The sequence below is a fragment of the Herpailurus yagouaroundi genome, unplaced genomic scaffold, assembly GCF_014898765.1.
Source record: "Herpailurus yagouaroundi ecotype Mexico unplaced genomic scaffold, PumYag 139, whole genome shotgun sequence".
NCBI classification, from domain to species: domain Eukaryota; kingdom Metazoa; phylum Chordata; class Mammalia; order Carnivora; family Felidae; genus Herpailurus; species Herpailurus yagouaroundi.
The window spans coordinates 82,328,073-82,350,435 of record NW_024412394.1 but is presented as its reverse complement, the minus strand read 5'-3'; the positions used below and the strand labels follow the sequence as shown (position 1 = coordinate 82,350,435).

Sequence of the window (22,363 nt, the reverse complement as noted above, 5' to 3'; positions counted from 1 at the left end):
GAGGCCCGGCTCTCCACCGACAGTGTGGAACCTGCTTGGGATTCTCCCTCTCGCTCTGCCCGTCCCCCCGACAAAAATAAATAAACTCAAAAATTTATAAAAAAATTTCAAACCCTTTATATTTGGAAATTCAAGGTAAAAAGGAAAGTTACTTGAATTTTTTTTTTTTTTAAAGCAAACTACTTTTGAACTAGAAATCTAGGTCACAGTTCAAGGTCCAAAATAGATACTATTATACTGATGCTAAGTTTTTTCTCAATTAATGTATAAGTACAGATAAGCTCTATCCAGAAAAAGTTCTCAAATAATTATTCTTTTTTTTAATTTTTTTTTCAATGTTTTTTATTTATTTTTGGGACAGAGAGAAACAGAGCATGAACGGGGGAGGGGCAGAGAGAGAGGGAGACACAGCATCGGAAACAGGCTTCAGGCTCCGAGCCATCAGCCCAGAGCCTGACGCGGGGCTCGAACTCACGGACCGCGAGATCGTGACCTGGCTGAAGTCGGACGCTTAGCCGACTGCGCCACCCAGGCGCCCCTCAAATAATTATTCTAATTTTGCTTGCATTTGCAAGTTTCAGAAAGCCAACTATACAACAGAATATAAAGATACTTGGCTTACCTTCAATGGGTACCTGAATTCTCTTTAACAGCCACAACTGAATTTCGGACTTATTATCCATTTGTGCGCCTTGGCAGCTGTTGTCCAGAGTAGATTCTGAAGAGATGTCTAGAGACTCTTTATTCATATTTTCTTCTGTGGAAGACGCCAGTTGCAGTGGGAGGGACACTCTCTCTTTCATCCAGGTTTTATCTGGCTCCTTACTGTCCTCAGTTGGGGGACCACCTACCTGGGGAAGAGAACTACTAAGGGTGATATCTATTCCCACTGGCTCGATACTTTTGCCATCACTTAGTTCTGCCTTCTGCAAGTTTTCAGAGAACTGCGACCCTTCTTTGTTCTTATTAAGGTAATATTCAATGAGTTTAACTTTATCTAGATCTTCATGTATGTTCAGTGTGTTTTCCACCTGGCTTTCTGGGGAACCAGACTGCTTGTCCACCTCTGGCATTATATCTTGCTTCTCACAGGTTTCTAAATCTAGGGCCCCCTTCAGCTCAGCATCACTATCTGTTCCGGAAAAGCTCAGGGCTGACTGCACCTGCATTTTTGTAGTAGAACTGATTATTTGTGACTTAGCCTTCCTTAGCTCTTCTGGATCAAGAGTAAGGCACTCCTTTGAGGTGTCTCTTTTGTCCATTCCACTATCAGTTTGAGAAGAAAGTTCTTCCAAGTCAACAAAGTCATCATCTTCCCCTAAAAGGGAATTTTCTTTGGCTATAGATTCAAATGCAGCACGAGTGTCAGAAGGTTCCTTGCTGACCCTAGTCATTGTGGTAGATCCACTGGTTGCCTCTGTGGAAGATTCCAGGGTCTTTAGTTTTCCTGACACAGAGCTATCTGAGGGTTTTATGTGTGTGTATTCTGTTGACTTCTCCAGAGGTCTTGTTGATTTGGAATCTGAAGTGATGGTTCTCTCTCCATTCTGCTGCCGTTTTTCCTTGTTGAGAGATTTGAACTTACTGAATGGGTTGATATCTTTTTCTGAAGCCAGGTCTTCCCATTCTCCAGGCCTGTACAGAGGACAAAGATCCTGAGGTAGGTCACTGTCGGGGGAAAAATGGTGGGTGCACATGGAATGTTAAAAACAAAACCAAAAACAAAATGGAGGAAAGGCAAAAACTAAAACATAAATATACCACAACTTAAATTTATGTGTAAATGATTTCAGAATAAGGAAATGAAATCAAGAAATTGACTTCAAAATGAAACAAATAAACTATAAGAAGGGGTAAAACAAAGGACCATGAGAGTCGCATATCCTACTAGAAGGACATGAATGATTTTTGAGGTCATTTATGAACATGGAGATGTCACCCACCAGATTTTTAATGATGAAATAATATTTCTGATGTTCGTGAAGGAAAGGACAAAGGAAATGTTTTAGTACAATGACTTAAATTCCTTAACTATGCAAAGCTTTTCCTTTTTATAAGATAGCATATAAACCAACTACATTAATTCTTAATGGTTCACTGACTGAGTAGCTACTCATTTAACTGTTGTAGAAATTACCAGCCCCAAACCCTAATTCTGAGTTTCATGACAAAGGATCTGATGTTTCTGATAACAGACATCCTTCTCTTCCTGAGGGAGATGAAAGAAGCTTATAGTACCTGCTCCATTTTACACTTTAAAAATTTATAGAAAAGTAAACCAAATAAGCTCTTACTTATGATACTAAGTTTAAAATTCTTAATTTCTTTACTCATAACAATATCATTTCACTTTATGGTGATGGACACTGGTTTATCATCTGAAACATACTGTCCCTTAACAACAGACGCTTTTTTACCCAGGTTTGAATGACACAAAAATATTGATTAAATATGTTCTCCAAAGTTGAAAATAAATGGTCAAGAAACATAATTTTTAAGCTATGACTGGAAAAATTTTGAGTAACCTCTATTTTCACTTACCTTAGTATTAACACTGGGTTAAACACAGATATATAAAACCCTCCTAAAAAATAACATTGTTAGATTTCAGAAATAATTCTAAAAAGGCTAGATCATATTTAGGTAATACTTTATTTTTTTAAATTTACTGTCAAATTGGCTAACATACCGTGCATACAGTGTGCTCTTGGTTTTGGGGGTAGATCCCCATGATTCATCAATACTCTATCTATTTTTCTGGCTTTGAAATAATTATGGCCATAAACCAACAGAGTACCAGGAAGTTCTCAAGTTATAAGACTATCTCCCCAAAGTTATTTCATAAATCACACACATGGAACATCCATGCTTTTTCTAATACAAATAAAAGCCTCCATAATTGATAGGCTTTCATAAATGCTTTAAAAAAACTTCTTTAATTCATAATTCATTTCAATTCAATAAGCATTCATTGAGCCGCTAAATGCCATATGCTAAAGGACGATTTTGACAATGTGTTTGTTCTGCAGGAACCTGCATGCACAAAAATGTTCTGCCCAACACTAGCATCCCAGGAGACATTAAAGATGCTTCAGTCCTAGAATCAGATAAGTAGTGTAACGTGTCATAATTTCCATTTTAGGACCCCAAATTTAATTTGGCATATTAGAGGTTATAAGAAGTCTTGCAACAAAGAAACCCAGTTCTTCACATACTCGGTTAATAAGCAAAACTTTCTTCCATGAACACCCAAGACCCTTTCTCATCTCTTCCTGATCTAGCTTGACCCCCATGAATAGATGTGACTACATTCTGCTCAGCCTCTTACTTTACCTTGTCTACCCCTCCCTTCTTGTTCATCTACCTAATCCAAGTGGGGATTAACTTGTTTTTTTGGCACCGTAGCTGCCAAGCACTGCTGGGGCAAAGTACACAGTGGTGTCAACTGTCTCTACTGTTAATGTTTTCCAGACTCAGCGAGACACCTAATGTTGATCAATAATCCCTTCAGTTGTTCCCTTCCTATTCTCTGTGGCTACAAAATGTCCTACACAAAAAATACAAAGCCTGAAGTAGAGGGTGGGGAGATTTCACTCACACTCACACACACACACACACACACACACACACACACACACACACTTTTAAAAACTATTTGCACATTGCAGTTACAGAATTTATACATGCTTTATCATACAATTTTTGGTAATAATGACATTTTAAGATATTTCTAACTTTTAAACAATTGATGGAGTTCTGAAGTTGATACGAATTTTATATCACACCAATTTCACTCACACATTCTATTTTGCCCATTGGTGCACATATTGTTCAGTAGACTGAAAAGTCTTCACATACTTGCGTTCAAGGTGAGAATCAGTGAATAATACTGAAAGAAACTGAACATAGTAGGAGCCAATTCTTAATTCTTCTCTTTCCCTCCAGCTATAGCATTAACTTCGTATCCCAGATCATTAAAAATCTCACAATGAGAGAAATCTTTCTGTAAAGACATACCTTCCTTTCCTAATATTAAAAAGAATACTTAACATCCTAAGCTGAAGATGTACAATAGTATTATCCCATTAGAAACCATCATTGGGCAAGAAATGCCCCCATTTGCCTGGTCATTCACTTCTAAACTTAACTATTTCTTTACTTATCTTCTTTCTTCTTGTCACAGAGAACCTAATGTTCATTCCTTATTTCTAAAACTAGGACTCCTCATGTCCTCCTCTCTGCCTCCATCTAAGATCCCAAGGTAGCGGGACACTCCCTCATGAGGGTTTTCATGGAATGCCATGTGCAGTTCTATATGGTGCCATTTCGTTACCACATTTCTCCGTCTGTCTTTTGCACCCTGTAGACTATAAGCTCCTCAAGGGCAGAGGCCATGACCCACTCATCTTCACATCCTTGTCACTCAAGAGGCATGCACTAAGATGAACTAGAAGCCTCGACTGCATGGACAAGATTCCCCAGAACAATGAACAGAGTTTCAGATATGAATTAAAGGCTCATATAACAGCTATACTTAAAAGGTATCAGGCTATTTTCTAAGAGTTTTAGTATATCAATACATTGAGTTCTTAAAACAGACTTATAAGCTGAAGAACACTCTTCATTCCATTTAACAGATAAGAAAACTGAGGCTTGGGACTCAGCAACTCATGCAGGTCATGGGGCTGTCAGTGGCTGAACCAGGACAACCCAGGCGGTGTGGCTCCAGAATGAATTCATCACGCAGAACTGCCTGGCCTGCAACACTGCCTCCTACTTCTCACTTGGATACTTTGGGCAGAATTTAGAAACTACCTCAGTGCCCATGCTCTGCGCTGGCTTCAGTGGCTTGGAGCTGAGTAAGGGCCAAGTGGGTCTGATGCCAAGGACTCTGAGAGTCCAGGGAGACCTGCTGGTATAAATTCCTAAGGACGATGTGTGTGGGTTAGTTCTCTAGCTGCCTGCCCTTCTTTTCATAAGTCCCAAGGGCTAGTTTCTCTTTGCACAATTAGGACCCACCGCTTTCCCTCTACCTTCCTATCATGGAGGTTTCTGAAGAATTTTACTACTAGGAGATCTAGAGAAACAGAAACATTGACAAAGTGACAGTAGGAATCATATTATCCCTTAAATGAATTGATACCCTGAGCTTTCTTAACCCTCTTTCTCTTTCTTCATGGGAAGCTTCCTTTTCTCTCTTTTACAAAACAAAAACAAAACAAAACAAAACTCAGTTTTATAAGGCAAAAATAATCAAGACTAAGATAATATTCATCTACGTTTCAGAAACAAACATCAGTATTGGTCCGTCTTCATACCACTTAGGGTGGTCCGGCTACGGCTGCAGCGGCCTCAGCACTCTCCACTCAGAGCTCTCTCTGCAGGATTTAGGGAACACCTGAGTTAGGAAGCCTGCCTACCCTAGAATTTGAATGAGAACAAAATTCAACTAAACTAAAGAAAAATACTATTCTCTTACTGGGAACCAGACTAAAATTCTTTCGGAGAAACTATTTCTTATTTCATTGATTCATTAAGAACGTGCCCTGCTTTTCAGAAAAATAAGCCAAGAAATGCCATTTTTATGTGTTGGCTTTTTTGCTTTTCTCCTTTCATTTTTATATGTACAGCTTTTCCCTTTATCTCCATTCCCTCTCCTTTCTCTATTCTTTAAAAAATTTACTGCACAAATCTTCCACCTTCAAATTCACCTCTATACAATCTCCCACTGCTGCCAACTCCCTCACTTTTTAATGGCATTTAATTCTCCAAACATCGGAATTCTGTTTGTTTTTGGTAAACAAAGAAATATCTCTTACGATGGCAAGGCATCTTTGATCTTCATGTGGGAAATGTCGTTGTAGAGGGCAATGGAAACCACCTCTTCCATGGGGCAAATGAGGCCATACTCCTCACAACCATTTTCAATGACCAGGGGATCAGACTTGTGAGGGTCAAACATGATGTTGTTTGGAGTAACAATCATGACGCCTCCGACCACACCCTACAGGAGAAAGGGACAGGACAGAATCACCACGGGCAGAAATCCAACCATAGCAGCTTTAATGGACTCGTGTTAACATTCTGTTGACTCTGGCGTACCATGGTATCCCATCACACCCCCTTTAAGAGCAGGAGAACAACAGGCTGAAGAAATGCAAAGTTGGGTACTGTGTGGCGAGGCAGAGAAAACAGAGCTGCCTCACTAAAGCAGTCAACCGAGCCTGGTTCTGGAGCAGCTGCTGCCATAGTACCATTGTGATGGGATCTTGGGCTGCACATCTATGCCTCGCACTCCCCAGTCCCCTGTAAAATGGGAGGGCTGTCCCAAGTGCTTTCCCAATTGAGAACTGGGTGTTTTACAATCTACTCAGCACATGTTCACTATGTGTCCAACCAGTATATGGTACCGTACATGGTACACGGCATCTGTCTCAGAGCCATGATGCAAATTAGAGTCCTAGTATTTTTCTCTCAAATGTTTAGAAAGGTCACATTCTATTTGTGCCAGCAAAATTCGACACAAATAGGAATATGAAATATTTTGCAGCCAGAGATGAACATAGCTAAACTATGGAGGCTAATAGTAAACAAACAGTAATTTGGTGGGAACTTTTGTCCATACCTTGGTCAGTTTACTGTTTTATAGATGGCAACAGGGATATTATCTACCAGAGACAGCAGGACACAGAGGACTCCCCATAGGTAGATCATTTACCTTGGTCCTCTTCGTGAGTTAACTGATCATCTTTGTGAAACATTTTGCATTTCAGGCATTACTTATTCTTGGTTGCAAAAGTTAAAATGCCTATCAATAGTGTATTTTCCTACCATTTGGAACCTGGCATGAAGTCTCTACTCTGCACACAGGAACTGACTTTACATCAACATAACCCCTTCTTCAGAGGCTCACTGAAAGTTGGATTTGTTCTTTGTAAATCACACCGACCACCAAAAAACTAAATACACAACACAGCAGACATTATTTTTAATACCAGCATCTCCAGCAGCAAATGGGCTGAGAATTGAACATTTCTGAAGTTAGGTACTAAGGTCTTTACATAATTATCCCTTTTAATTACCACCCCCTACAGAGGCAATTTTATTATAGTTCCTATTTCATAGGTGAGGAAAATGGAAGCTTTGGCAACTTAAATACCCTGCCTATAGTCTCAGAGCAAGCAGAGAGCAGAGTTGGATTTTATTTTTTAATTTTTTTAATGTTTATTTATCTTTGAAAGAAAGAGAGAGAGAGAGAGAGAGAGAGAGAGAGAAAGAGAGAGAATGCAAGTGGGGGAGGGACAGAGAGAAAGGGAGACACAGAATCTGAAGCAGGCTCCAGGCTCTGAGCTGTCAGCACAGAGCCCGGACGCGGGGCTCAAACTCATGAAGGGCAAGATCATGACCTGAGCCAAAGTAGGATGCTTAACTGAAGGAGCCACCCAGGCGCCCCAGCAGAGTTGGATTTTAAATTCACTAACTCCAGTCTTTACTGTTAAGCATATACTATATTGTCTCCCTAGCAATTTATAAGCCAAGAATTGAAAGATAAAATGGTAAGTCCTAGATCACAAAGAATCGTATTTCTCCTAATATATACAATGCTAGGGATCCAACAGGGGAAAACAAATGGACACTTATGAAATCTTAAGCTGAAACTTTGGGAAAGATATTTTAATGTCTCCTATCTTCAGTAATTTGAAACCTAAGTTAGTTTTCCATGGAGTTCAAGAAAAGGAAACAAATTACACTGCCATATACCTTTCCATCAGTGAAGTATCGACAATTCATTTTTAGAAATTTTACCACGCCTGGCTCATCTTCTTCAGAAGTGGATGATAAGACTCTTTCAATGGGTTTTAAGGCCTTTCTTGCTAAGTCAGCATCCTTTAAGAAAGCAAAATTCCCAAAATCAAATGGAAGCCCTTTTTAAACAGATTATTTCTATAAATCAAGCCACATAAGTTTCCTATAAGGAACCTGTTTCTATTTACCTTGAACATGAAAAAGAGCCAAATATGCTTCATTCTCCAAGAATTATCACAAATACAATTAAGTATCCAAATCAAACTAAGATTTAAACAACAACAACAGTAAGGGTGTATGTATGAACTCATAAAAATGGCTCATCAAATGTTTTTAGAAAATAACCTAAATGAAATAATTCATATTTGACTCATGGTTCGATTTCTCTAGAAAAAGGAGTAAAAGCAGTACAAATCAACTATCTGTCTCATCCAGAGTTTAACTGCATACTTTTACATATAAAAGGTGTACATTTTTCCCTCTGAGACCTTAAATATGAAATAGGTTTCTTTTTGATAGGACATATTCTCTCAACTAAGACAAATCCTTAACCCTACCCCCTTTGGGGAAATTTCAGATGAAAACCTGTGAAAAACAACACATAAAATTCTACAACTCAAAAAATTATTTGATAAATATGAATATTAGTTCACGAATGACATACATACAGGCAGTTTATCATATTCTGCATCTGATGATGAAGGAGACACAGTAGCACCAGGACTGGATGATGATAATCTTAAGGTACTGGAAGGAAAGTTAGCATCTGGCACGAAAAGGACCTGAGAATGGGAAAGACAAGTGAAGTGAATATCGAGATCAGGCAAACACTGGACAGTGTTTAGGGCATTACTTTCTGTACAGAATCATGCTAAGTACATGACTAAGACTTGGTTGGGGGGCACCTGGGTGTCTCAGTTGGTTAAATGTATGACTTTGGCTCAGGTCATGATCTCACAGTTCCTGAGTTCAAGCCCCGCAACGGGCTCACTGCTGTCAGCACAGAGCCCGCTTCGGATCCTCTGATCCCCTCTCTCTCTGCCCCATCCCTACTCACGTGCTCTCTCTCTCCCTCAAAAATAAAGTAGACATTAAAAAAAAAAAGTCTGTTCTCCTAAAAAAAAAAAAAAAACAAACCTAGTTGGCCTTCCCAAAACTTGTAAGTACCTTGGAGGCTTCTGGACTAATCCATGAAACAATTACTCATAATATGAATGCATTCAGTGCAAAAGGTATGGAACACACCCACAGACACTGCAGGAGCTCACAGAGGGGAGAACAAGGTGGGTGAGTACTCTGGGCACATCATATAAAGCAAGTGAGTCCAAGTGAGGCTTTGAACAGCATAGAAGATTTAGAGAGGAAAGAAGATTCCAGGGAGGGGCACTAAGGACAGGGAAGAAAGGAAAGAGTAGCATGGCATGCTTCTAAACCCAACACCTGTATCAGGAAGAAATGGAACAAATTCACGCTTGCTAACTCTCAGCAGGCCCTGAGTACTAACGTAAGATCACCTTGTACAAGACTGTACAAGGTAACGTAAGATTACCTTGTACAAGTTGTACAAGGTAATATCAATAATCTCAATAATTTCTATCACCATCAACTTATCTAAAAACAAAAATTGAAATCTCCCACAGTGTACAAAATAGCCTCTTTCCGCAAAATGTACTGGTGCCTGAAATGTTATTATGATCTTATCATTCAACACTGTTACAGTGAGACATGCAACATTTTGGCATATATCATATACAGTCTTAAAATGATGTCCTTTAGGGCTGCCTGGGTGGCTCAGTCGGCTGAGCGTCCGACTTCAGCCCAGGTCATGATCTCGTGGTCCATGAGTTCGAGCCCCACGTCGGGCTCTGTGCTGACAGCTTGGAGCCCGGAGCCTGTTTCAGATTTTGTGTCTCCCTCTCTCTCTGACCCTCCCCTGTTCATGCTCTGTCTCTCTCTGTCTCAAAAATAAATACACATTAAAAAAAATTTTTAAATGATGTCCTTTAATGTTATAAAACAGAATTCAGCACTAATTGTATAACAAGTGTTCACACTTTCCCATCCTCTCTCTGTTTTAACTTTAGTTATTTAAATCTCTCTTCAATCCAGAAAAAAGGTGAGACAACAACAAAAGACACATTCTGATAAAGGTAGGAAAACCAATATCAAGGAGAATAACATGAGGGCTAATTACTACTGAAACTACGTACTCCAAAATTACCAAACACTCTTTGAGGGGTGGGCCATAAAACGGGTTCTGAGTTTCCAAATAACCAATGCAAAGGGACAGACATCATTAGTCAGCAGAATTCAACTTCCATAAGATAAAAACAAACCAGTCTTGGGGTGCCTGGGTGGCTCAGTCATTTAAGCATCTGACTCGTGGTTTCGGCTCAGGTCACAATCTCGTGGCTTTGTGGGTCTGAGCCCCACATTGGGCTCTGCGCTGGCAGTGAGGAGCCTGCTTGGGATTCTCTCTCTCTCTCTCTCTCTCTCTCTCTCTCTCTCTCTCTCTGCCCCTCCCCCACTGCATCTCTCTCTCTCTCTCCAAATAAATAAACTTAAAAAAAACAAAACCCAGTCTCTCATAAGTAGAAGTATTTTCTCATTAAGTCTCATAAAGAGTATCCCAGTCTGAACTACTTGTCTTTGATGACACACTGACAATTAATACAATAACCAGTTTGGGAGGACTATTCTTAATTAGATCTGCGATGTAGATCAATGGCAAATGCCAAAGTGTAGAGTTCTACAAATGTACCTTACAGAGGGCTATAATTCTATGCTCTCTTATCTCATGTATCTGGACAAGAGGAATGAATGGATAACATTTCTTCCAAGCAATTCTCCATTAACAGTTTTTTGTATCTGAGTTTTGACAAGTGTTAGGCAACACAGGTTAAGATTCTATTGTCTGGCATGTTCTTTTTTTTAAAATTTTTTTTTTCAACGTTTATTTATTTTTGGGACAGAGAGAGACAGAGCATGAACGGGCGAGGGGCAGAGAGAGAGGGAGACACAGAATCGGAAACAGGCTCCAGGCTCTGAGCCATCAGCCCAGAGCCCGATGCGGGGCTCGAACTCACGGACCGCGAGATCGTGACCTGGCTGAAGTCGGACGCTTAACCGACTGTGCCACCCAGGCGCCCCTGTCTGGCATGTTCTAAATGTCCAATCAAAAGGATAATTCCTGTGCTTAAACAGTTCATTACAGTGTAGAGGTGACAGTTGGATGCTGGGACGCTCAGTCAGAAGATGTGCTACCTCAACAGGGAGGTGAGCCAGGAACACGGGCAGGGGTTAGGGCGGTTTACCTACTGACTGCAGAAAATAATTCTGCTCCAACACACAGGCATAACTGTCAAATTTTTCAAAGCATGTGTAGCCAAGGTGCTCGATGAATATAAAAACAGCTTAAATCCATATCTGCAAGGTAACTTCTGAGTGTGCTTAAGATAAACTACTTGAAAAAGTATATTCTTTGTACATGTCCTGAAATTTGATGTAAGTATCCAAACTAATAGCCAAACTCAGGACCTTCTAAAACTATTGTTTAGGCCTCAGTTGTTTACATTTATCTGCTATTGTTTTTGGTCTTTTAAGCAACAAAAGAGTCTACAGTTTTAAGATTTAAAAGCTTCAGGTAACTGCCTCTGAAAATTACTTCTTACATGTAGTCACTTACATAGCCAGACCAGTTTCCTTTCCTACCTCACGGTGACCATCAAAATCAGTCTCTAGAAGAGTGAAGCTCACATTTTTTGGAGCCAGAGCAGACAAAAATAGTCTTGAATGATCAGATCTACTGAGATGAAAGCAATACCTACCCCACTCAGAGTATTTAAAAATCCTTGAAAACAAAAAGTTGTCTACAGTTTTTGAAAGCCCCTTGATTTCACTCTTCTTGATTTCTTATCTTTGTCAACAAAATCCTAATTCTATCTGGGTCCTGGGACAACCAACAGCATACAACTGTTTAGTCATATGAGGGCTGGACTGCATAGCAAATGCTAGAAAAGCCATCAGAGATAACGTGGCCCAACACCTAACTTCAGGGATTAGGAAACTGAGGTCCAAAAAAGGAAGGGACTCACCCACATCAAACAGTTACTACAAGGCCAGTCAGAAACAAAGTGTTAGAGATCCTACTTTGGTATTTTTGCCATTATAATAGGCATATTAAAACAGTCCATTGGTTACTGGACCTTAACCTAGTACGAATATTTTGTTTATGGACATAGTAAAAAAAATAAAGAATTGCTCTAAATTATTTTCCTACATTCTAGTGACTACAGTCTCTGTTTTTTTTTTTTAATGTTTTATTTATTTTTGAGAGAGTGTAAGCAGGGGAGGGACAAAGAGAGAAGGGCAGAAGATCTGAAGCAGGCTCTGCACTGACAGCAGTGAGCCCGACATGGGGCTTGAACTCACAAACCATGAGATCATGACCTGTGCCAAAGTCAGATGCTCAAATGACTGAGCCACCCAGGAGCCCCTAGTGACTATAGACTTTAGCCTTGAATTAGTAAATACACGTCTAGGTTCTCTGCTATGGGTAAGATAATACGCAGTAATACTTCAGATTATAAGAAATCCCCAAAAGGAGAGATCTACTGTTAGTTTTCTTAGAAATAAATTTTCATTAATTTTTGAGAAGTTTTAATGCATATCTCCCTTCAATTACCTGGTGCTGGAAATATGCTAATTTCTCCTTTTAACAAGAACATAAATACTAAAAGTACCATAATATAAACTGGCCAGCTTATGGCCTGTTGGCTTCATGTGCTGCCTTTGAATAAAACGCAAAGAACAATCTCACTGTTACCTCAATAAAGTTGTCTTTAAAAGTAATAGTATCTATTCTGGAAGAATTAAAGGTCACTATAATGTAGAGATGCAGAAAAATGCTCAAGTCAGTCCACAACTAAAACCAGAATGTGCTCACGGCAACCAGACAGTTCTATGGATAGGAATGGAAACGTGGCCTCAGCTAGGACCTGCCAATGACTGGGTCATTTGTATCTATTGGCTAAATGTAGTTTTAAAGTAGTAATAAAAGAATATCTCATTAAATATGTGGAAGGCACTAAAAAAATTGGCTAGATTAACCAAGAGTGGCAAAATTACACAATTAGCTATTTCCATTCAGTTTAATAAATAAAGTATTAATTTAAAAACCTGGGGAAGAAATGGTGTGGCTTTTTCTTGATAGTCCTGCTGAATGTCTCTGCCTCTGGCTACTTTTGTCAGGTATCATATAAACACAAAAATGAAAAAAATTTGCTTAATTTAAAGTCAAATGATGGCCATAATGTATCCCAGGAGTGGAATAAACTGAAACGTGCACTTCTAAATTAAACATTCTGAGAACATTTGAGTTATATTCTACAGAAGAAAAAGTCAAATTTAACTTCTCTTGATGCCCTACAGGACATCCACAACATAAACTAATGATAGTTAAGTAAGCTGTTAATCATCTGCAAGGCATTCATTTCTGAAGTTCCTAAGTTCTACAATGCTTTCAGAATTCTTGGATCTAATGGAAAGACTGTACCAATGCACATTATGAACGATGATAATCCCATGACACTAAGAGTGAAGCATTAAAAATGGCAATAAAAGATAAACGTAAAATTTCTAAAAAGTAATACCCAACAAGTAAAGAATTACCTGGCCTGGAACAATAGTATGTGTGAAAAGTTTATTCAGTTCCACTAATTTATTGGGAGTGATGTTAAACTTCAGGGCTATGGAGTTTAGGGTGTCCTGGCTTCCAGCCTAGAATAATCAAACAAACAAGGTTCAAAATATAAAGCAAAAACAACAAACAAACAAAACCCTCCCTTTTAGTAAACAACATTAATCTATTTCTGATCTGAGTGGATGAAAAGTAGTTCTTTCCAGGGGCGCCTGGGTGGCGCAGTCGGTTAAGCGTCCGACTTCAGCCAGGTCACGATCTCGCGGTCCGTGAGTTCGAGCCCCGCGTCAGGCTCTGGGCTGATGGCTCAGAGCCTGGAGCCTGTTTCCGATTCTGTGTCTCCCTCTCTCTCTGACCCTCTCCCGTTCATGCTCTGTCTCTCTCTGTCCCAAAAATAAATAAACATTGAAAAAAAAAAACTTTAAAAAAAAAAAAAGAAAAGAAAAGTAGTTCTTTCCAGATATATTCTGAAAAAGAAAGTAAATACATTCTCCATTCTTAATAAAATCATAGAAAAGCAAAGTCTTACATGCAATTTATTTCTGGGCTCCCTTATCTTCAAATTTCAGTGTCCACTAAGATTTCTAAATCTACTTTGGCACAACCTAGCTGTGTGGAGTAGAGGTTCACAACGTACAATAAAAACTGTTAAGAAGAGAAGAAATAAAACACATACACAGTCCCCACCCAATAGAGGAGGGCTACTTCCTCTATTCTCAATGTTCTGTCTTCTTCCCGGCTGTTCACTGCACTAAAGGCTCCTGCATGGTGACCTGTTAATGGCTGATAACATCAGTGTCAGCACAGTGCCCAACACACAGAAGATACTCAAATGTTTGACAAATGAATATGACGGAAGGCAAGTAAATCATTATGAAATTCAGATTAGCTACCAATAACTGTTCACAGTCATTAAAATGACAACTTCTGATAGTCAGCCAGATTAGTGTTATTCTCCAAATCTGTGAATGAGCCCTGACCGAGGTGGCGATGTGAGGTGGCTGCAGGAGGTCGTGGACTACTGAAGATACAGATGTAGAATTAAATTCACCACTGTCCTTAGCATCAAAACTCCACCAACTAGATGAACAGTCTCAGACTAATCAAGGTCATAGTTACAAATTACACCAAAATGACCTCAAAGCATTTCTGGAACAAGTCAATATATAAATACGTGTATTTTAAAAAATCATTTAAAAATTAGCAATATATGGCCCTACCTCTACCTTGGGCAAAACCAGCCTTACTAAAAATGAAAAAGAAAAAAGACGTTTTACCTAACATATTCAAATCCAGGGGTTTTGGGGGTTTAGAGTCAGTATGAGACACACTTAGAATGGAGACTACAGCCAGACTGCTGGATCTGAATTCTAGACCTGCCACTTGCTAGCTGTGTGACCTTGGGTCATTTACTTAACTTCTCTGCATTTCAGGTTCTTGATCCATCAAACAGATAATTGTAATTTCTGCTTCACAGCACTTACTTCATGGCAAGTGATCAAAAAATTTACTTCGTATTTTTAAGAAAAGACTTATAGAAATATACTGTGCATAGGGAGTTCAGGAAAGAGAAAAAACCTTAACAATCTGGAATTATTACATAACAACAAGACATAAATACAGCATCAAGCCACAGACCCTGGGATGGATATGGGAATCATTAAATGTTTAAAACTAAACAGAATGCGAACATCCACAGCTTTGGAACAATATAAGCAATCCATTAAGTGCTAGCATGGTTCTCTAAACATGAAGTTATGAATCACCTTTTATTTCCAATGACAAGTACAAACAATAACTTGCCAAGTAAAACTAATCCCCATAACCTACAAATCAAACAGGCAGACATATCTGCATTGCTAATTTGATCACCTGTTTATAAGAGTTAATGTGGGGGTTGATATTTACTCTCACTGCACCATTTAGTATATACTATGGGAAACGTCTCCTAGAAAACACCCCTTGTCATTTCTTTAGAGGGGCTTGTGCATAATACTGCTGGATACACACATGGCTTTAGAGTTAATATTGTTACTAATGATAAATAATCCAACACTTCTTGAGTACCTACTATCAGGTAAGGCACTGTGCTAGGTGTTATGGGGATCAATAACCTATTGTGGACCATGGTAAAGTGAAATAAATAATCACCCCAAGTCCCTCTGGAAAGGACCAGGCCTATAACCCACAGAAAGATGCCTAGAGACGTTCACTGAGCACTGAGCATGAAATGCCTGTGCCAGGACTCCTCAGTGTAACTCTGGAAAGGCTTGCAAACAATTTACCATTCCAAAAGAAATGCCAGGGAAGGATCAGGTCTTGCTACTTGCCTGTACAGAGCCTGGCATAGCACATGAATAATGAGTAGGAAAAAAATGCACATGAGAAAATCACAACCAGGTAATGGCAACAGCATTTAATTTCTTATTACAAGTCAGAGAACACTCCGCAACAATGCTACTTCAAAGTGAATTAAAACAAATCTATAACTGAGTGCTCACTTTGTAACAGACCTGGGATAAATAGACACAGCTCCTGGCCCCCAGGAGTTCACGCTGCAGGAGAGAAATGAACACACGGCACATATGCGGAGGTGCCGTAAGGGACACATACATAGCATTATTCATCTACTAACTCAACAGAATGGAGGCCTATACCCTGTGAGCACCAGAAATACAATGGTGACCAAAAAAAGGATCTCTCTCCATGGGTACATGAATTAAGGCACAAGATAGACATTAAAACAATCACATCAGTGAATCAATAGTGTTAAACTGAGGTACATTATGTAAAGGAACATGAATCTATGAGACTGAAATGAAGAGATCTGGCTGGATAGTCACAGAAGGTAAGAATGAACATGAGGAGTCATGGGAAGAGGATGTCAAGGGCAAAGCTCTGGCTTGTAGAAATGTACAGCTTATGGAGCCATTGCTTCTTGAAAAAATACCAGCCCTGGAGGTCTAAGTGGATAGGCTGAGTAGGAAAGTGATCTGTGATTATGGAACTCAGAAAGCACAACCAGCTGTCATTGGCATATTGAAGATAATTCAAGTCATAGGTTTACATGAGATTACCCAGAGAGAAAACATAAAGTGAAAAGAAATGACCTAGAACAGGTCTTAAGAAGCTTCCTTAATTAATGGGCACACAAAAGGAATGCAGCTAAGAGGATGTGTCAGGGAGAAACATCATGCAAATCCAGTGGTCTTAACAAGTGTTCATAACTCCTGTTCATACTTACAGTGTATTCCACAGTACCGTGGGGCTTCTGAACCACCATCTTCTTCTCTTTTTTATCATGTGTTTTGTTTTGATTGTCATCTGAAGAATAAAATGTATGTAAATGAATAATTTCATTTTCAGGAATGGAGGATAAGACAGTCGGGAGTATATCAAAACTACTTTCAAACGGACTAAAAAAATAAAGCAGACCCTACTAGGAAAATGGACTATGGGCACAAATAGACCATACTCTTAAAAAAAAATACTATTCATCAGTGAACACCTGAACAAATGATTTCTGTTAACTATAAATAGTGCAAATAACAAATATTTTATAGTTATTAAAGGAATAGTATAAATATTACACAATGAAGTTAAAACTAGTATAGTTATGATATAAATGACGCATAATGGAAATCAATCCTACCCTTTTAGTTTTTTTTCTATTTTTTCAAGCAAAGCATAATTAAAATAACATAGTAAATTGACAATTTTATACATTACTCAATGCTCACCATTCAATGTTATTACACTATTACTGATTACATCCCCTATGTTATACTTTTTGTAAACTTTTTTTATTTAAATTTTTTTTTTAATGTTTATTTATTTTTGATAGAGAGAGACAGAGCATGAGCGGGGGAGGGGCAGAGAGAGAGGGAGACACAGAATCTGAAGCAGGCTCCAGGCTCTGAACCATCAGCACAAAGCCTGACGCGGGGCTCGAACTCACAGACCATGAGATCATGACATGAGTGTTGGTTGGATGCTCAACCGACTGAGCCACCCAGGCGCCCCATCTATTATACTTTTCGTCTCTGTCATTCATCTTATAACTGGAAGTTTGCACCTCTTAATCCCCTTCGCCTTTTTCATCCATCCCCTCATGGACTCCCCTCTGGCAACCACCAGTTTGTTGTCTGTATTTAAGAGTCCATTTTTTTGTTTATTCATGTGTTTTTTCAATTCCACATTTAAGTGAAATCATATGGTATTTGTCTTTGATTTATTTCACTTAGCATAATACCTTCTAGGTCTATCCATGTTGTCACAAATGGCAAGATTTCATTACTTTTTATAACCAAGCAATGTTCCACTACATATATATATATATATATATATATATATATATATATATATATATATGTATATGTATATACCACATCTTCTTTACCCATTCATCTATCAATAGACACTAAGGTTGCTTCTATATCCTGGCTACTGTAAACAGTCAATATATCTTTTCAATTTAGTGTTTTCATTTCTTTCAGTAAATACTCAGAAGTGGAATTACCAGATTGTATGGTATTTCTATTTTTAATTTTTTGAGAAACCTCCATATTGTTTTCCATAATGGTTGCACCAATTTACATTCCCACCAACAGTGCGCAAGGGTTCCCAGCCCTTTTAGAAAGTGATTTGTTAATATGTAACAATAGTCATAAAAATGTTCATTCTTTGGTTCCGTAATCCTTCCCTAGGGGATTCATCCTAAGGCAAAATTCAAAAGAAGAAAACTGCCATATATCATAGCATACGGTTAGTGTGATATTAGTGATAATACTGAAAACTTGGGATGACCAAAATGACGGAGAACATATTATAAGTTGGGCCATAGACTTTGCTGTTTTTACAGGCCAGAACTGGTCAGCCCAGAAATCTAGCAGCTGCATTATGATTCAAATTAATTCTCATTTAAATGCATCTTAATATAGTCAACCCCGATACTGAAAACACAGACAGCCATACTGCAGTGAATAAAAATTTAAATGACGAAAAATATAACATTGAATTAACTGTGAAAAGATGCTCTAACTTGCATGTGATCTGAAAAATGCAAATTAAGACAATGCAACATTTTACATCTATTAGCATGGCAAAAATCAGAAAGCTGGAAAATTCTAGTGTTGGCAGAGATGTGAACTGTTAGAAGGAATGTAAAGTGGTATAGCCATTCCAGCAAATTAAATATATATAGCCCACATGACTCAGCAATCTAGCCGACAGGCCTCCTCTCCCAGGAGGTACATACTTTATATATATCGTAAAGTCACTTGGCTTGAGGATGTACATAACCGCATCATCTGTGGCAGGGGAAAGCTGGAGGGTAAGTAAAATGTAGGAGATATGCTCTGGGATTCTAGGCAGTAATGAGAAATAACAAGCCTGAGCTATACACTGCAGCATGTTTACGTCAAGAGAAAAAGAATGGGATGTACAGAACAACACCATTAGGTAAACTTAAAATAGATGCACACAGAGCAACTATACATTTTTCAAGGCCACATCCAAATAAAAGCCTACTCACTGAATGCAAGAGAATGGTATGCAGTGGGAAGAGAAATGGGAGTGAGGAATGAGGATATAAGGAAATTAATGAATAAATAACAAGGAGCCGAGCTCTGACCAGTGATGACATGTTACCAACTAAGAAGTGTGATTAGCTCAGCGCTCTACACCTGAGGTCCTACAAAATCCCATGCCCCACTCTTAGATCAACAGTATCATCACATCCACATGACAAATATGGGTGTACTGAGTGAGAACTCAAAAGGTAACGCAGAAACATGAAAATAGTTAATTTACATGGGATTTATCTGCCTTTTAAATCGTTCCTTTATATTATTTAATGTTAACAACCAAGAAAAAAGTCATAGATGCTGTACCTAGAGTACCTTTCCAGTCATCTGTATGTTCAATCAGATCCACCCATAGAACCAAAGAGACCTTGGAAATCCCTCCAGACTATAAAAAAAAAAAAAAAAAAAGTGACCTCCCTACCTTCAGGTGACCACATCTAAACTACTTCAGGAAGAAGAGACTGTGTTTTTTAGATCTCTAGATTCTCTAGATAGGGAGATTTTACATGGCCTGTTGAAAAACCCCATCATACTACTTTACAACTCTCACAATCTGGTATTCTATCACGTCAGCTCTGCTCTCTCTGTCCCACACTCCTGCCCTTCTTGTCACCATTAACAGTTGTCATTGTAGGTAATCTTGCTTTCAGAACAGGCTTTTCACATCCTTTTGTAAGTGCTTCCTATTTCTAGAACCTACGCTTCCTCTTCCCATCTGTGGCAACTTCTGATCCACACCTGTCCAGAAAACTGTGCATAATTATTTCTGGTCCCAGTGGAATCACTGCTATAAGCCACCAAACCCTGAGTTTCCATATTGCTCACTTGCAAAAGAAAAACGGGTGCTAGCTGAGCCTTTCAGGATAAAGTTAACTTGTGTACCTGAATTAGTACGAACATTACTTCTCCTTTGTCAGACGTGGGTAGGCCAGAAAAATGTCAAACATAGTAACATTATAAATAAGGGGGTGGGGGAGCTTTCCCTCCAGAATCTAAGATTCTAAAATTCTTGAGGTAAAGGCCATGATGTGTACCATCTTTGAACATCTTGTGCCTTACAATGATACCTGGTATATATGTTTGAATGAACTTCCCAATATAGGTCAATGAACCTGATACACTTGATTATGGGCAACATTTTCACTGATAGAACATCACACCAGGAATATCATATAAACCTATCAAAGCTAGGGGCACCTGGGTGGCTCAGTTGGTTAAGTGTCCAACTTCGGCTCAGGTCATGATCTCGCAGTTTGTGGGTTCAAGCCCTGCATAGGGCTCTGTGCTGACAGTTCCTGGAGCTGCTTCGGATTCTGTCTCTCTCTCTCTCTCTCTCTCTCTCTGCCCCTTCCCCTGCTCATGCTCTGTCTCTCTCTCAGAAATAAAACATTAAAAAAAAAAAAAACTATCAAAGCCACAAGTCAAACACTAGGTTTTACTGTTGAGTCAATATAAAAAGCAAAGAAGTGGCAAATTCTTAGAACCTAATTCGATGGTCTTGATATCATTATAGCACAAGGTAAAACTTCAGATGGATTCTTAATTTTTTTTTCTTTTGCGTTACATTTTAAACATTTTTTTTTCCAACGTTTATTTATTTTTGGGACAGAGAGAGACAGAGCACGAACGGGGGAGGGGCAGAGAGAGAGGGAGACACAGAATCGGAAACAGGCTCCAGGCTCTGAGCCATCAGCCCAGAGCCCGACGCGGGGCTCGAACTCACAGACCGCGAGATCGTGACCTGGCTGAAGTCGGACGCTCAACCGACTGCGCCACCCAGGCGCCCCTTTTGCGTTATATTTTAAAGATGGCCAGCTACGTGTCTCCATAAGTGATGTCCTGTATACCTTACCTAGACATAGTCTGCAGCACATAGTCCATGAAGCACTGGAGAGGCTTCTGGCCCTGGAGAGAGCCCAGAAGAGACGGGAGCTGCCTCGGGGGAGGACGGCTCTGCCACGCTTCAGGATGGGGTTCCACCTCCAGCGTTTCAGGTGGGGACCCATGACCATCTCCAAGGGTAGAACTATCTCCCAGTGATACTGACACCTTTATTTCCAGCTTCAGCCTCCTCAGACCCTTATATGTACACAATTTGGACCCTCCCCCTGCTTAGGAAAACCTGGAGCAAATGATGTAAGAGTATCTACTGCCAGAGGGGAAACAGGGCCAGATGTCCCTCAGGAGCCATTGAGAGCAGAGCAACTGAACCTATTTGCCCTGCCTCTGAAAAAAGTTTTCAGAGCCAGTTTTTTCCAGCCTAATAAGGAAATAACTGTGGCAAAACTGACAAGACCCCTAGAGGAAAGAAACATGGCACAGCCCATCTCATTTCTCATAAGCCCTGGATGTGGGGACACCTGTGTTGACCCCCCACCCAGGTGGATCTGGTGCCCTGCCCCCAAGTCATGTCTCCCCCCTTCCCACCCCAGGCGTCCGCAACACAAGGCTCTTGGCTCCTGCATCTGAGGATGTCCTAGATATGAGTGTACAGACAGAAGACTCCTCTCGCTCCATGTACTGGGGCTGAATGAAGTTGATGTTCAGGAGCAAGTCCAGGGCCTGGAGGAGCATGAAGGCTGGATGTGAAGGAATCCCTTGCAGTGGTGGTCTGTAAAGTCTTGGATGAGGTTACAACTGACGAAGGAATACACTTTAAGAAGATCTGTGGTTTGAGGACAGAACCTAAGGAAGGCTTAGAGGTGGGGAGTGAAAAGAAGTGTGGCTGATGGGGGGTGGCAAGTAAAAGGGGAAGAAGAGGAGTGACCTAGGCCAAAGTCAGATGCTTCACTGACTGAGCCCCTAGAGACTCTTAAATACAGAGAATAAACAGAGGGTTTCTGGAGGGGAGGTGGGTGCAGGGATGGGTTAGATGGGTGATGGGCATTAAGGAGGGCACTTGATAGGATGAGCACTGGGTGTTATATGCAAGTGATGAACCACTAAATTCGACTCCTGAAACCAATACTACACTATATGTTAACTTGAATCTAAATAAATAAAGAAAAATAAAACTACCAAGGTTCTAATAATACAAACATTGAAAGAAGCAGTAAGGGTCCACCCAGGGGTGGGGTCTAATCATCAGAGTGACAGACCATGTGAGGAATAAGCAAATACTGTGCTGTAACAGCCACCTGTGGGGTGTAGGAGCCCCAAGCAGGGCAGTGAGGCCAGGGCAGTGGTAAGGGAGGGGCCCTAGGATGCTAGAGTGAGGAGAACTGCATGATGTATTGGCTTCCTTCTGCTACTGTAACAAATTATCACAAATGTT

General features: G+C 39.7%; 1 protein-coding gene across 6 annotated transcripts in view; it reads right to left on the bottom strand.

Moving 5' to 3' along the window:
* The window catches only part of NCOA7 (nuclear receptor coactivator 7), a 169,995-nt gene that overhangs the window by 48,997 nt on the left and 98,635 nt on the right, over positions 1–22,363 (bottom strand). For 5 of the 6 annotated variants that reach the window (XM_040474561.1, XM_040474560.1, XM_040474562.1 and 2 more), the window contains 6 exons: positions 16,749–16,828; positions 13,477–13,584; positions 8,475–8,588; positions 7,762–7,887; positions 5,820–6,004; positions 623–1,668 (listed from right to left, as the gene is read on the bottom strand). In XM_040474561.1, coding sequence (XP_040330495.1) covers positions 623–1,668; positions 5,820–6,004; positions 7,762–7,887; positions 8,475–8,588; positions 13,477–13,584; positions 16,749–16,828 — 1,659 coding nt within the window. The remainder of the gene's footprint in view (positions 1–622; positions 1,669–5,819; positions 6,005–7,761; positions 7,888–8,474; positions 8,589–13,476; positions 13,585–16,748; positions 16,829–22,363) is intronic. The other variant, XM_040474557.1, reaches the window with a different exon arrangement.